The 11,654-nt window shown below is 54.8% G+C and overlaps 1 protein-coding gene across 1 annotated transcript in view; it reads left to right on the top strand.

Annotated features, from left to right (window-relative positions):
* Positions 1-2,491: 2,491 nt before the first annotated feature.
* The window catches only part of AMD1 (adenosylmethionine decarboxylase 1), a 17,465-nt gene continuing 8,302 nt past the window's right edge, over positions 2,492-11,654 (top strand). The window contains exons 1-4 of the mRNA XM_078623341.1: positions 2,492-2,572; positions 5,450-5,600; positions 7,446-7,538; positions 10,601-10,756. Coding sequence (XP_078479467.1) covers positions 2,547-2,572; positions 5,450-5,600; positions 7,446-7,538; positions 10,601-10,756 — 426 coding nt within the window. The 5' untranslated portion in view covers positions 2,492-2,546. The remainder of the gene's footprint in view (positions 2,573-5,449; positions 5,601-7,445; positions 7,539-10,600; positions 10,757-11,654) is intronic.

Here is an 11,654-nt window from a genome sequence, read left to right as displayed (position 1 = left end):
ACCACACAGAGACCCACACATCATTACCGACACTTCACAGGGATTCCTGACATTTCTAACCGGTTGGTGCCGCCCTCCCCGGGCGAGCGGCACGACATTCAAATGAAAGTGACCCACAAACCCCTCTGGGTGGGGGGTGGGGGGGGGTGTGGTGGGGTGTGTGTGGTGTGTGTGTGGGGTTATGGTGGGGGGGTGGGTGTGTGGTGGGGTGTGGTGGGAGGTGTGGGTGTGTGTGGGGGGTGAGTGGGGGGTGAGTGTGTGGGGGGTGTGTGGGTGTGTGTGGTGGGTGAGTGTGGGGTGTGGTGGGGTGTGGGAGTGGGGGTGGGGTGTGGTGTGGGGGTGTGTGTTGGGGGGTAGGGGTGATGGGTGTGGTGGGGGGGGTGTGGTGGGGGGTGAGTGTGGGGTGTGGTGGGGGTGTGTGTGGTGGGTGGGTGTGTGTGTGGGGGGTGAGTGTGGGGTGTGGTGGGGGTGTGTGTGTGGATGGGTGGGTGTGTGTGTGTCTGTGTGTCTCTACAAGGTGCTCCTCGCAATGCCGATTGGCCATTCCCCTCATGGAGTTGATAGGGCTCTGGACGGGTGCGAGGGGCTGGTAACCCCTCCACCTTCAATTGTTTACCACTAAAACAAAAAATCTCCAAATCAGCTTGTGCCGGAGGCCCCGGGGGGACAGGCGTCTGTGACGTCTCCTGGCCAAACCCCGATTTGGCGGAGCCAGGAGATTGATTCTTCACCCTCGGGGCTCCTCCAGAAACAGCAATAAACCACTACGTGTGGCAACGTGGAATGTTTCGAACTCGTGGTTTAATTATGCCCCCACCGAAGATGACCATCAGTGGAGGAATGCAGGCAAGGCCGATGGGTCAGATGCCTTCTGTGACCTCCTGTCACAGGTGCTAGATCTAAAGTGGCCCCTAGGGACAGAGTCATCTTGTCGGGTGACTTCAATGCCCGAGTTGGTCATGATGCTGGCACCTGGTCTGGAGTGATTGGAAGGCATGGGCCAGATCAGTTCAATAATAACGGTAGGAGGCTGCTAGATTTTTGTGCAGCCCATGGGCTTGTAATTACCAACACGCTCTTCCGGCATCGGCGCATCCACACAACATCATGGATGCATGCCGGGTCCAAGCAAGAACATCTGCTGGACTACATAGTGACGGACCAGCGGATGCGAGCCCATGTCCTTGACACCAGGACCTACCGTGGAGCTGATCTGCCCACTGACCATCGACTAGTCATCTGTAAGATGCGCCTGCCATTCTTCCACTCCGGTGGTGGGTGTACACCCAGGACCCCAATCAAACCCTCAGTGGCCTGGTCTCAGCTAGCTGATGAAAGTTGCAAGCGAGAATTTCATCGTCGCTTGCGGCAGGGGTTGGCATCGTCCCCCACTCCTCCTGATGTCGAGGGTAAAATGGTCGAGGTTTAGGACTGTGGCTCATGCAGCTGCAATGGCTGCTTTGGGTACGCGGTCCAGACCTCCCCAGAGACCCTGGCTGACAGAGGAGGTGTTCAGGATGGCTGAGAAAAAGCGACAGGCCCACTCTCATCGGCTACAGCATCCCACGTCTCAACGTGCACCTAGCTTGGCACGAGCGTCATGGTGACGTCACCACCACTCGGTGGCGAATGTTGTCTCTCTATGGGGAGCGGTGGCGCAGCAGTTAGCGCTTGGGCCTCCCCTAGGTCGACTCAGCCTTAAAATGAGTACCTGGTGTAGCGGTGTCTTGGATGTAGCCACTGGGGAGACAAAGGCGGCCGGGCGTGGTGCTGGCCACCCACCCCCTCGTGTGTCACAGTGCCGGTAGCCTTCATAGGTGCTACTCGCTAACAGCACTTGCCCCTACAGTTTGTGTGTCTGTGTGTAACTGTGTGTGTAACTATGTGTGTGTGTGTGTCTGTGGAACTGCGTGTGTGTGTCTGTAACTGCGTGTGTGTGTGTCACTGTGTGTGTGTGTCACTGTGTGTGTGTGTGTGTGTCACTGTGTGTGTGTCACTGTGTGTGTGTGTGCAACTGTGTGTGTAACTGTGTGTGTGTCTCTGTGTGTGTGTGTGTGTCACTGTGTGTGTGTGTCACTGTGTGTGTGTCACTGTGTGTGTGTGTGTGCAACTGTGTGTGTAACTGTGTGTGTGTCTCTGTGTGTGTGTGTGTCTGTGTAACTGTGTGTGTGTAACTGTGTGTGTCTCTGTGTGTGTGTCTCTGTGTGTGTGTCTCTGTGTGTGTCTCTGTGTGTCACTGTGTGTGTCACTGTGTGTGTGTGTCACTGTGTGTCACTGTGTGTGTGTGTCTGTGTGTGTGTCTGTGTGTGTCACTGTGTGTGTCACTGTGTGTGTCACTGTGTGTGTGTCTCTGTGTGTGTGTCTCTGTGTGTGTGTCTCTGTGTGTGTGTCTCTGTGTGTGTGTCTCTGTGTGTGTGTCACTGTGTGTGTGTCACTGTGTGTGTGTCACTGTGTGTGTGTCACTGTGTGTGTGTCACTGTGTGTGTGTCACTGTGTGTGTGTCACTGTGTGTGTCTTTGTCTGGATCAGGAGGAGCCTCCTACTGTATGGGACCGATGAACAAGGACTGCTGGTGAGATCCTACATACGCACACACTCACACACTTACACACTCACTCACACACTTACACACTTACACACTCACTCACACACTTACACACTCACTCACACACTCACACACTTACACACTCACTTACACACTTACACACTCACTTACACACTCACTCACACACTCACTCACACACTCACTCACACACTTACACACTTACACACTTACACACTTACACGCACTCACTCACCGCACTCACTCACTCACACTCACTCACACTCACTCACACACTCACTCACACACTTACACACACTCACACACTAACACACTTACACACACTCACTCACTCATACACTCACTCACTCACTTACACACTCACACTCACTCACACACTTACACACACACAGTCACTTACACACTTACACTCACTCACTCACTCACACTCACACACTCGCACACTTACTTACTCACTTACACACAGTCTCACTCACACACTTACACACAGTCTCACTCACACACTCACACACACACTCACGCACTCACCCACGCACTCGCGCACAGTCTCACTCACCCACACACACTCACTCACACACGCACTCGCATGCACGCACGCGCACGCATGCACACACACTCGCACACACACTCACACACTCACCCACACACTCACGCGCACACTCACACACTCACCCACACTCACGCACTTTCACACGCACACACTCGCGTTCAACAACCACGCAACAACAACCACCATTCGCCACTAAGTGGCGGTGACGTCACCACGACGCTTGTGCCAGGCCATGTGCACCTTGAGGCCACGTGAAGTGTCGAACGCCCGCTGGCAGGAGGTCACGGGGCAGACCCAGCAGGTGCCACGGGTCGACTGACCGAGATGACCGAGATGACTGGCCGATGCACCACCTGTGCCCCCTACTGTACCAACTTGCTGTGCTTTAGCCACCCGGCGCTCCGCTCGTTGTTGTGAGCGTCGCTCCTCCGCCCTCCGTTGTTGTTGGAGGGCGACTGCCTCCAACTGCCCAGTAGCGTCCTTCACGAGCCTCCTCCACTGAGGCCGATCTTGACACCGCTGGTACCAGCTGTACCACGTCACTCCATCTCTTCTCTAGCCCGTGCCGCGCCCGTTTAGCCCCCTCGATCCGGCCGAACAAAAGCTGTTTAGGCATGCGGTGGCTGGGCATGCGGCTACATGACCCAGCCAACGCAGCCTTGCCTGCCGGAGGAGCTCACCGATCTTTCTAGGATTTGTGAGCGCCTCACCCAATCCAGCCTGCTGGTTAAAGTCAGGATGGATCGTAGGCAGGGCCAGCCTTAATGTTTATAACCAGCGAAGATGTTCCATTGGGGGGGGGGGGGCACGTTTCACCGTGTCTCAGTCTCTGTGTCTCTGTCTCCAGGTAATTGTGTCTCTCTGTCTCTGTGTCTCACCGTGTCTCACCGTGTCTCACCGTGTCTATGTGTCTCTCAGTGTCTCTGTGTCTCTATGTGTCTCTGTGTCTACGTGTCTACGTGTCTCACCGTGTCTCACCGTGTCTCCAGGTACCTGTACTCTCTGTCTCCGTGTCTCCCTGTGTCTCCGTGTCTCACTGGGTCTCTGTGTCCCCGTGTCTCTGTGTCTCTGTGTCACCGTGTCTCCGTGTCTCACCGTGTCTCACCGTGTCTCCCCGTGTCTCCAGGTACCTGTACACTCTGGACCGCTCGCTCCCCGCATCTCTGTCTCTGTGTCTCACCGTGTCTCTGTCTCTGTGTCTCCGTGTCTCCAGGTACCTGTACACTCTGTTTGTCTCTGTCTCCACCGTGTCTCCAGGTACCTGTACACTCTGTGTCTCCGTGTCTCACCGTGTCTCTGTCTCACTGTCTCTGTCTCCGTGTCTCCAGGTACCTTTACACTCTCTGTCTCACCGTGTCTCACCGTGTCTCTGTCTCTCACCGTGTCTCACTCTCTGTCTCACCGTGTCTCACCGTGTCTCTGTCTCTCACCGTGTCTCACCGTGTCTCCAGGTACCTGTACACTCTGTGACTCACCGTGTCTCCACCGTGTCTCTGTCTCACTGTGTCTCTGTCTCCGTGTCTCCAGGTACCTGTACACTCTCTGTCTCACCGTGTCTCACCGTGTCTGTGTCACCGTGTCTCCAGGTACCTGTACACTCTGTGTCTCCGTGTCTCACCGTGTCTCCAGGTACCTGTACACTCTGTGTCTCACCGTGTCTCACCGTGTCTCTGTCTCACTGTGTCTCACCGTGTCTCCGTGTCTCCAGGTACCTGTACACTCTGTGTCTCCGTGTCTCACCGTGTCTCCAGGTACCTGTACACTCTGTGTCTCACCGTGTCTCACCGTGTCTCTGTCTCACTGTGTCTCACCGTGTCTCCGTGTCTCCAGGTACCTGTACACTCTGTGTCTCCGTGTCTCACCGTGTCTCCAGGTACCTGTACACTCTGTGTCTCACCGTGTCTCACCGTGTCTCTGTCTCACTGTGTCTCACCGTGTCTCCGTGTCTCCAGGTACCTGTACACTCTGTGTCTCCGTGTCTCACCGTGTCTCCAGGTACCTGTACACTCTGTGTCTCACCGTGTCTCACCGTGTCTCTGTCTCACTGTGTCTCACCGTGTCTCCGTGTCTCCAGGTACCTGTACACTCTGGACCGCTCGCTCCCCGCATCTCTGTCTCACCGTGTCTCACCGTGTCTCACCGTGTCTCACCGTGTCTCACCGTGTCTCTGTCTCACTGTGTCTCACCGTGTCTCCGTGTCTCCAGGTACCTGTACACTCTGGACCGCTCGCTCCCCGCATCTCTGTCTCACCGTGTCTCACCGTGTCTCACCGTGTCTCACCGTGTCTCACCGTGTCTCTGTCTCACTGTGTCTCACCGTGTCTCCGTGTCTCCAGGTACCTGTACACTCTGGACCGCTCGCTCCCCGCGTCTCGGCATCTGCGCGCTCCGGACCAGACGCTTGAGGTGCTGATGAGCGAGCTCGACCCGGTCGTCATGAGCCTCTTCTTCCAGCGCACGGGCGTCACGGCGCAGCACGTCACCCAGGTCACACACCACACACACATCTACACACACACACATCTACACACACACACACATCTACACACACACACATCTACACACACACACATCTACACTACTCACATCACTCACACACACACATCACTCACACACACACACACACATCTACACACACACATCTACACACACACATCTACACACACACACATCTACACTACTCACATCACTCACACACACACATCTACACACACACACATCTACACACACACATATCTACACACACACACATCTACACTACTCACATCACTCACACACACACATCACTCACACACACACACACACATCTACACACACACACACATCTACACACACACCACACACACACACCTCTTCTTCCAGCGCACGGGCGTCACGGCGCAGCACGTCACCCAGGTCACACACCACACACACATCTACACACACATCTACACACACATCCACACACACATCTACACACACACTCACACACGCTACACACACACACACACACACCACGCTACACACTACTCACACACCACACATCTACACACACCACACACACGCTACACACACACACCACGCTACACACTACTCACACACCACACATCTACACACACACACACATCTACACACACACATCTACACACACACATCTACACACACACACACATCTACACACACACATCTACACACACACCACACACACATCTACACACACACTCACACACGCTACACACACACACATTTACACACACACATCACTCACACACACCACACACACACACACACCTCTTCTTCCAGCGCACGGGCGTCACGGCACAGCACGTCACCCAGGTCACACACCACACACACATCTACACACACACACATCTACACACACACACACATCTACACACACACACATCTACACACACACACATCTACACTACTCACATCACTCACACACACACATCACTCACACACACACACACACATCTACACACACACATCTACACACACACATCTACACACACACACATCTACACACACACACATCTACACTACTCACATCACTCACACACACACATCACTCACACACACACACACACATCTACACACACACATCTACACACACACATCTACACACACACACATCTACACACACACACATCTACACACACACCACACACATGCTACACACACACACACACCATGCTACACACTACTCACACACCACACATCTACACACACACCACACACACACCACACACACATCACGCTACACACACACACATCTACACATCACACTACACGCACACACCACACACACACACACACACCACACACACACACACACATACATCTACACACACACACACACCTCTTCTTCCAGCGCACGGGCGTCACGGCGCAGCACGTCACCCAGGTCACACACACACCACGCTACTCACACACACCACACACACACTGACTGTGTGGTGTGTGTGTGTGATGTGTGTGATGTGTGTGATGTGTGTGTGATGTGTGTGTGATGTGTGTGTGATGCGTGTGTGTGTGATGCGTGTGTGATGCGTGTGTGATGCGTGTGTGATGCGTGTGTGTGTGTGTGATGCGTGTGTGTGTGTGATGCATCTGCTGCGTGTGTGTGACGCGTGTGCGACGCGTGTGCGACGCGTGTGCGACGCGTGTGCGACGCGTGTGCGACGCGTGTGCGACGCGTGTGCGACGCGTGTGCGACGCGTGTGCGACGCGTGTGCGACGCGTGTGCGACGCGTGTGCGACGCGTGTGCGACGCGTGTGCGACGCGTGTGCGACGCGTGTGCGACGCGTGTGCGACGCGTGTGACCCAGTGATGTGTCTGTTTCTCTGCAGATGAGCGGCATCGCAGACCTCATTCCCGGATCCATCATCGATGACGTTCTCTTTGACCCGTGTGGATACTCCATGAACGGACTCACGGACAACGTACGGAGAGAGAGACACGGGGGGAGAGACATGGAGAGACACAGAGAGAGACACGGAGAGAGAGACACGGGGGGGGAGGGAGAGAGACACGGGGAGAGACACTGGGGGGGGAGAGAGAGAGAGAGACACGGGGAGAGAGAGACACGGGGAGAGAGAGACACGGGGAGAGAGAGACACGGGGAGAGAGAGACACGGGGAGAGAGAGACACGGGGGGGGGGGGGGGAGGGAGAGAGACACGGGGAGAGAGAGACACGGGGAGAGAGACACGGGGAGAGAGACACGGGGGGGGGGGAGGGAGAGAGACACGGGGAGAGAGAGACACGGGGAGAGAGAGACACGGGGAGAGAGAGACACGGGGAGAGAGAGACACGGGGAGAGAGAGACACGGGGAGAGAGAGACACGGGGAGAGAGAGACACGGGGAGAGAGAGACACGGGGAGAGAGAGACACGGGGAGAGAGAGACACGGGGAGAGAGAGACACGGGGAGAGAGAGACACGGGGAGAGAGAGACACGGGGAGAGAGAGACACGGGGAGAGAGAGACACGGGGAGAGAGAGACACGGGGAGAGAGAGACATGGAGAGACACAGAGAGAGAGACACGGGGAGAGACACTGGGGGGGGAGAGACACTGGGAGAGAGAGAGAGAGAGACGGGGAGAGAGAGAGAGAGACACGGGAAGAGAGAGACACGGGGGGAGAGAGACACGGGGAGAGAGAGAGAGACACGGGGAGAGAGAGAGACACGGGGAGAGAGAGACACGGGGAGAGAGAGACACGGGGGGAGAGAAACACGGGGGGAGAGAAACACGGGGGGAGAGAAACACGGGGAGAGAGACACGGGGAGAGAGACACGGGGAGAGAGACACGGGGAGAGAGAGACACGGGGAGAGAGAGACACGGGGAGAGAGTCACCTTGTGTGTGTCACTGTGTGTGTCACTGTGTGTCACTGTGTCGCTGTGTGTGTGTCACTGTGTGTCACTGTGTGTGTCACTGTGTGTGTGTCCCTGTGTGTCACTGTGTGTCACTGTGTGTGTGTCACTGTGTGTGTCACTGTGTGTGTGTCACTGTGTGTGTCACTGTGTGTGTGTGTGTGTCACTGTGTGTGTGTGTGTCACTGTGTGTGTGTGTGTGTCACTGTGTCACTGTGTGTGTGTGTCACTGTGTCACTGTGTGTGTGTGTCACTGTGTCACTGTGTGTGTGTGTCACTGTGTCACTGTGTGTGTGTGTCACTGTGTCACTGTGTGTGTCACTGTGTCACTGTGTGTGTCACTGTGTCACTGTGTGTCACTGTGTCACTGTGTGTGTCACTGTGTCACTGTGTGTGTCACTGTGTGTGTCACTGTGTGTGTCACTGTGTGTGTCACTGTGTGTGTCACTGTGTGTGTCACTGTGTGTGTCACTGTGTGTGTCACTGTGTGTGTCACTGTGTGTGTCACTGTGTGTGTCACTGTGTCACTGTGTGTGTCACTGTGTCACTGTGTGTGTCACTGTGTCACTGTGTGTGTCACTGTGTCACTGTGTGTGTCACTGTGTCACTGTGTGTGTCACTGTGTCACTGTGTGTGTCACTGTGTCACTGTGTGTGTCACTGTGTCACTGTGTGTGTGTGTGTCACTGTGTGTGTGTGTGTGTGTCACTGTGTGTGTGTGTGTGTGTCACTGTGTGTGTGTGTGTGTGTCACTGTGTGTGTGTGTGTGTGTCACTGTGTGTGTGTGTGTGTGTCACTGTGTGTGTGTGTGTGTGTGTCACTGTGTGTGTGTGTGTGTCACTGTGTGTGTGTGTGTGTGTCACTGTGTGTGTGTGTCACTGTGTGTGTGTGTCACTGCGTGTGTGTGTCACTGCGTGTGTGTGTCACTGCGTGTGTGTGTGTGTCACTGTGTGTGTGTCACTGTGTGTGTGTGTGTGTCACTGTGTGTGTGTGTGTGTCACTGTGTGTGTGTGTGTGTGTCACTGTGTGTGTGTGTGTGTGTCACTGTGTGTGTGTGTGTGTCACTGTGTGTGTGTGTGTGTCACTGTGTGTGTGTGTGTGTCACTGTGTCACTGTGTGTGTGTGTGTGTGTGTCACTGTGTCACTGTGTGTGTCACTGTGTGTCACTGTGTGTGTCACTGTGTCACTGTGTGTGTCACTGTGTCACTGTGTGTGTCACTGTGTCACTGTGTGTGTCACTGTGTCACTGTGTGTCACTGTGTCACTGTGTGTGTCACTGTGTGTGTCACTGTGTCACTGTGTGTGTCACTGTGTCACTGTGTGTGTCACTGTGTCACTGTGTGTGTCACTGTGTCACTGTGTGTGTGTGTGTGTGTGTCACTGTGTATGTGTGTGTGTGTGTCACTGTGTGTGTGTGTGTGTGTCACTGTGTGTGTGTGTCACTGTGTGTGTGTGTGTGTGTCACTGTGTGTGTGTGTGTGTCACTGTGTGTGTGTGTGTGTCACTGTGTGTGTGTGTGTGTCACTGTGTGTGTGTGTGTGTGTGTCACTGTGTGTGTGTGTGTGTGTCACTGTGTGTGTGTGTGTGTGTCACTGTGTGTGTGTGTGTGTGTGTCACTGTGTGTGTGTGTGTGTGTGTCACTGTGTGTGTGTGTGTGTGTCACTGTGTGTGTGTGTGTGTGTCACTGTGTGTGTGTGTGTGTGTGTCACTGTGTGTGTGTGTCACTGTGTGTGTGTGTCACTGTGTGTGTGTGTGTGTGTCACTGTGTGTGTGTGTGTGTGTCACTGTGTGTGTGTGTGTGTCACTGTGTGTGTGTGTGTGTCACTGTGTGTGTGTGTGTGTCACTGTGTGTGTGTGTGTGTCACTGTGTGTGTGTGTGTGTCACTGTGTGTGTGTGTGTGTCACTGTGTGTGTGTGTGTGTCACTGTGTGTGTGTGTGTGTCACTGTGTGTGTGTGTGTGTCACTGTGTGTGTGTGTGTGTCACTGTGTGTGTGTGTGTGTCACTGTGTGTGTGTGTGTGTCACTGTGTGTGTGTGTGTGTGTCACTGTGTGTGTGTGTGTGTGTCACTGTGTGTGTGTGTGTGTGTCACTGTGTGTGTGTGTGTGTGTCACTGTGTGTGTGTGTGTCAGGGTGTCTACTGGACTATCCACGTCACCCCTGAGGCTGGCTTCTCGTACGTGAGCTTTGAGACGAACGTCGCTCTGGACTGCTACGACGACCTCGTCGCTCACGTGACGCGGGTCTTCCAGCCCGGCCGCTTCATCACCACCCTGTTCTTTAACGAGGTAGATAACATACACACACACTCACACACTCGCTCACACACTCACTCACACACTCACTCACTCGCTCACTCACTCGCTCACACACTCGCTCACTCACACGCTCACACACTCACTCACTCACTCACACGCTCACTCACTCACACGCTCACACACTCACTCACTCGCTCACACACTCACTCACTCACACGCTCACTCACACACTCACTCGCTCACTCGCTCGCTCACTCGCTCACACACTCACTCACTCACTCACACGCTCACACACTCACTCACTCGCTCACACACTCACTCACTCACACGCTCACTCACACACTCACTCGCTCACTCGCTCGCTCACTCGCTCACACACTCACTCACTCACTCACACGCTCACTCACACGCTCAGTCACTCGCTCAGTCACTCACACGCTCACTCGCTCACTCGCTCACACACTCACTCACTCACACACACACTCACACACTCGCTCACTCGCTCACACACTCGCTCACTCACTCGCTCAGTCACTCGCTCACACACTCGCTCACACACTCACTCACTCACTCACACGCTCACTCACTCACACGCTCACTCACACACTCACTCACTCGCTCACACACTCACTCACTCACACGCTCACTCACACACTCGCTCGCTCACTCGCTCACACACTCACTCACTCACACGCTCACTCACACGCTCAGTCACTCGCTCAGTCACTCACACGCTCACTCGCTCACTCGCTCACACACTCACTCACTCACACACACACTCACACACTCGCTCACTCGCTCACACACTCGCTCACTCACTCACTCGCTCAGTCACTCGCTCACACACTCACTCGCTCGCTCACACACTCACTCGCTCAGTCACTCGCTCACTCACACACTCAATCGCTCGCTCACTCGCTCACACACT

Source organism: Lampetra planeri, unplaced genomic scaffold (genome assembly GCF_965212315.1).
Source record: "Lampetra planeri unplaced genomic scaffold, kcLamPlan1.2.h2 scaffold_221, whole genome shotgun sequence".
Taxonomy (NCBI): Eukaryota; Metazoa; Chordata; class Hyperoartia; order Petromyzontiformes; family Petromyzontidae; genus Lampetra; species Lampetra planeri.
This window is presented reverse-complemented; position numbering and strand designations above follow the sequence as displayed.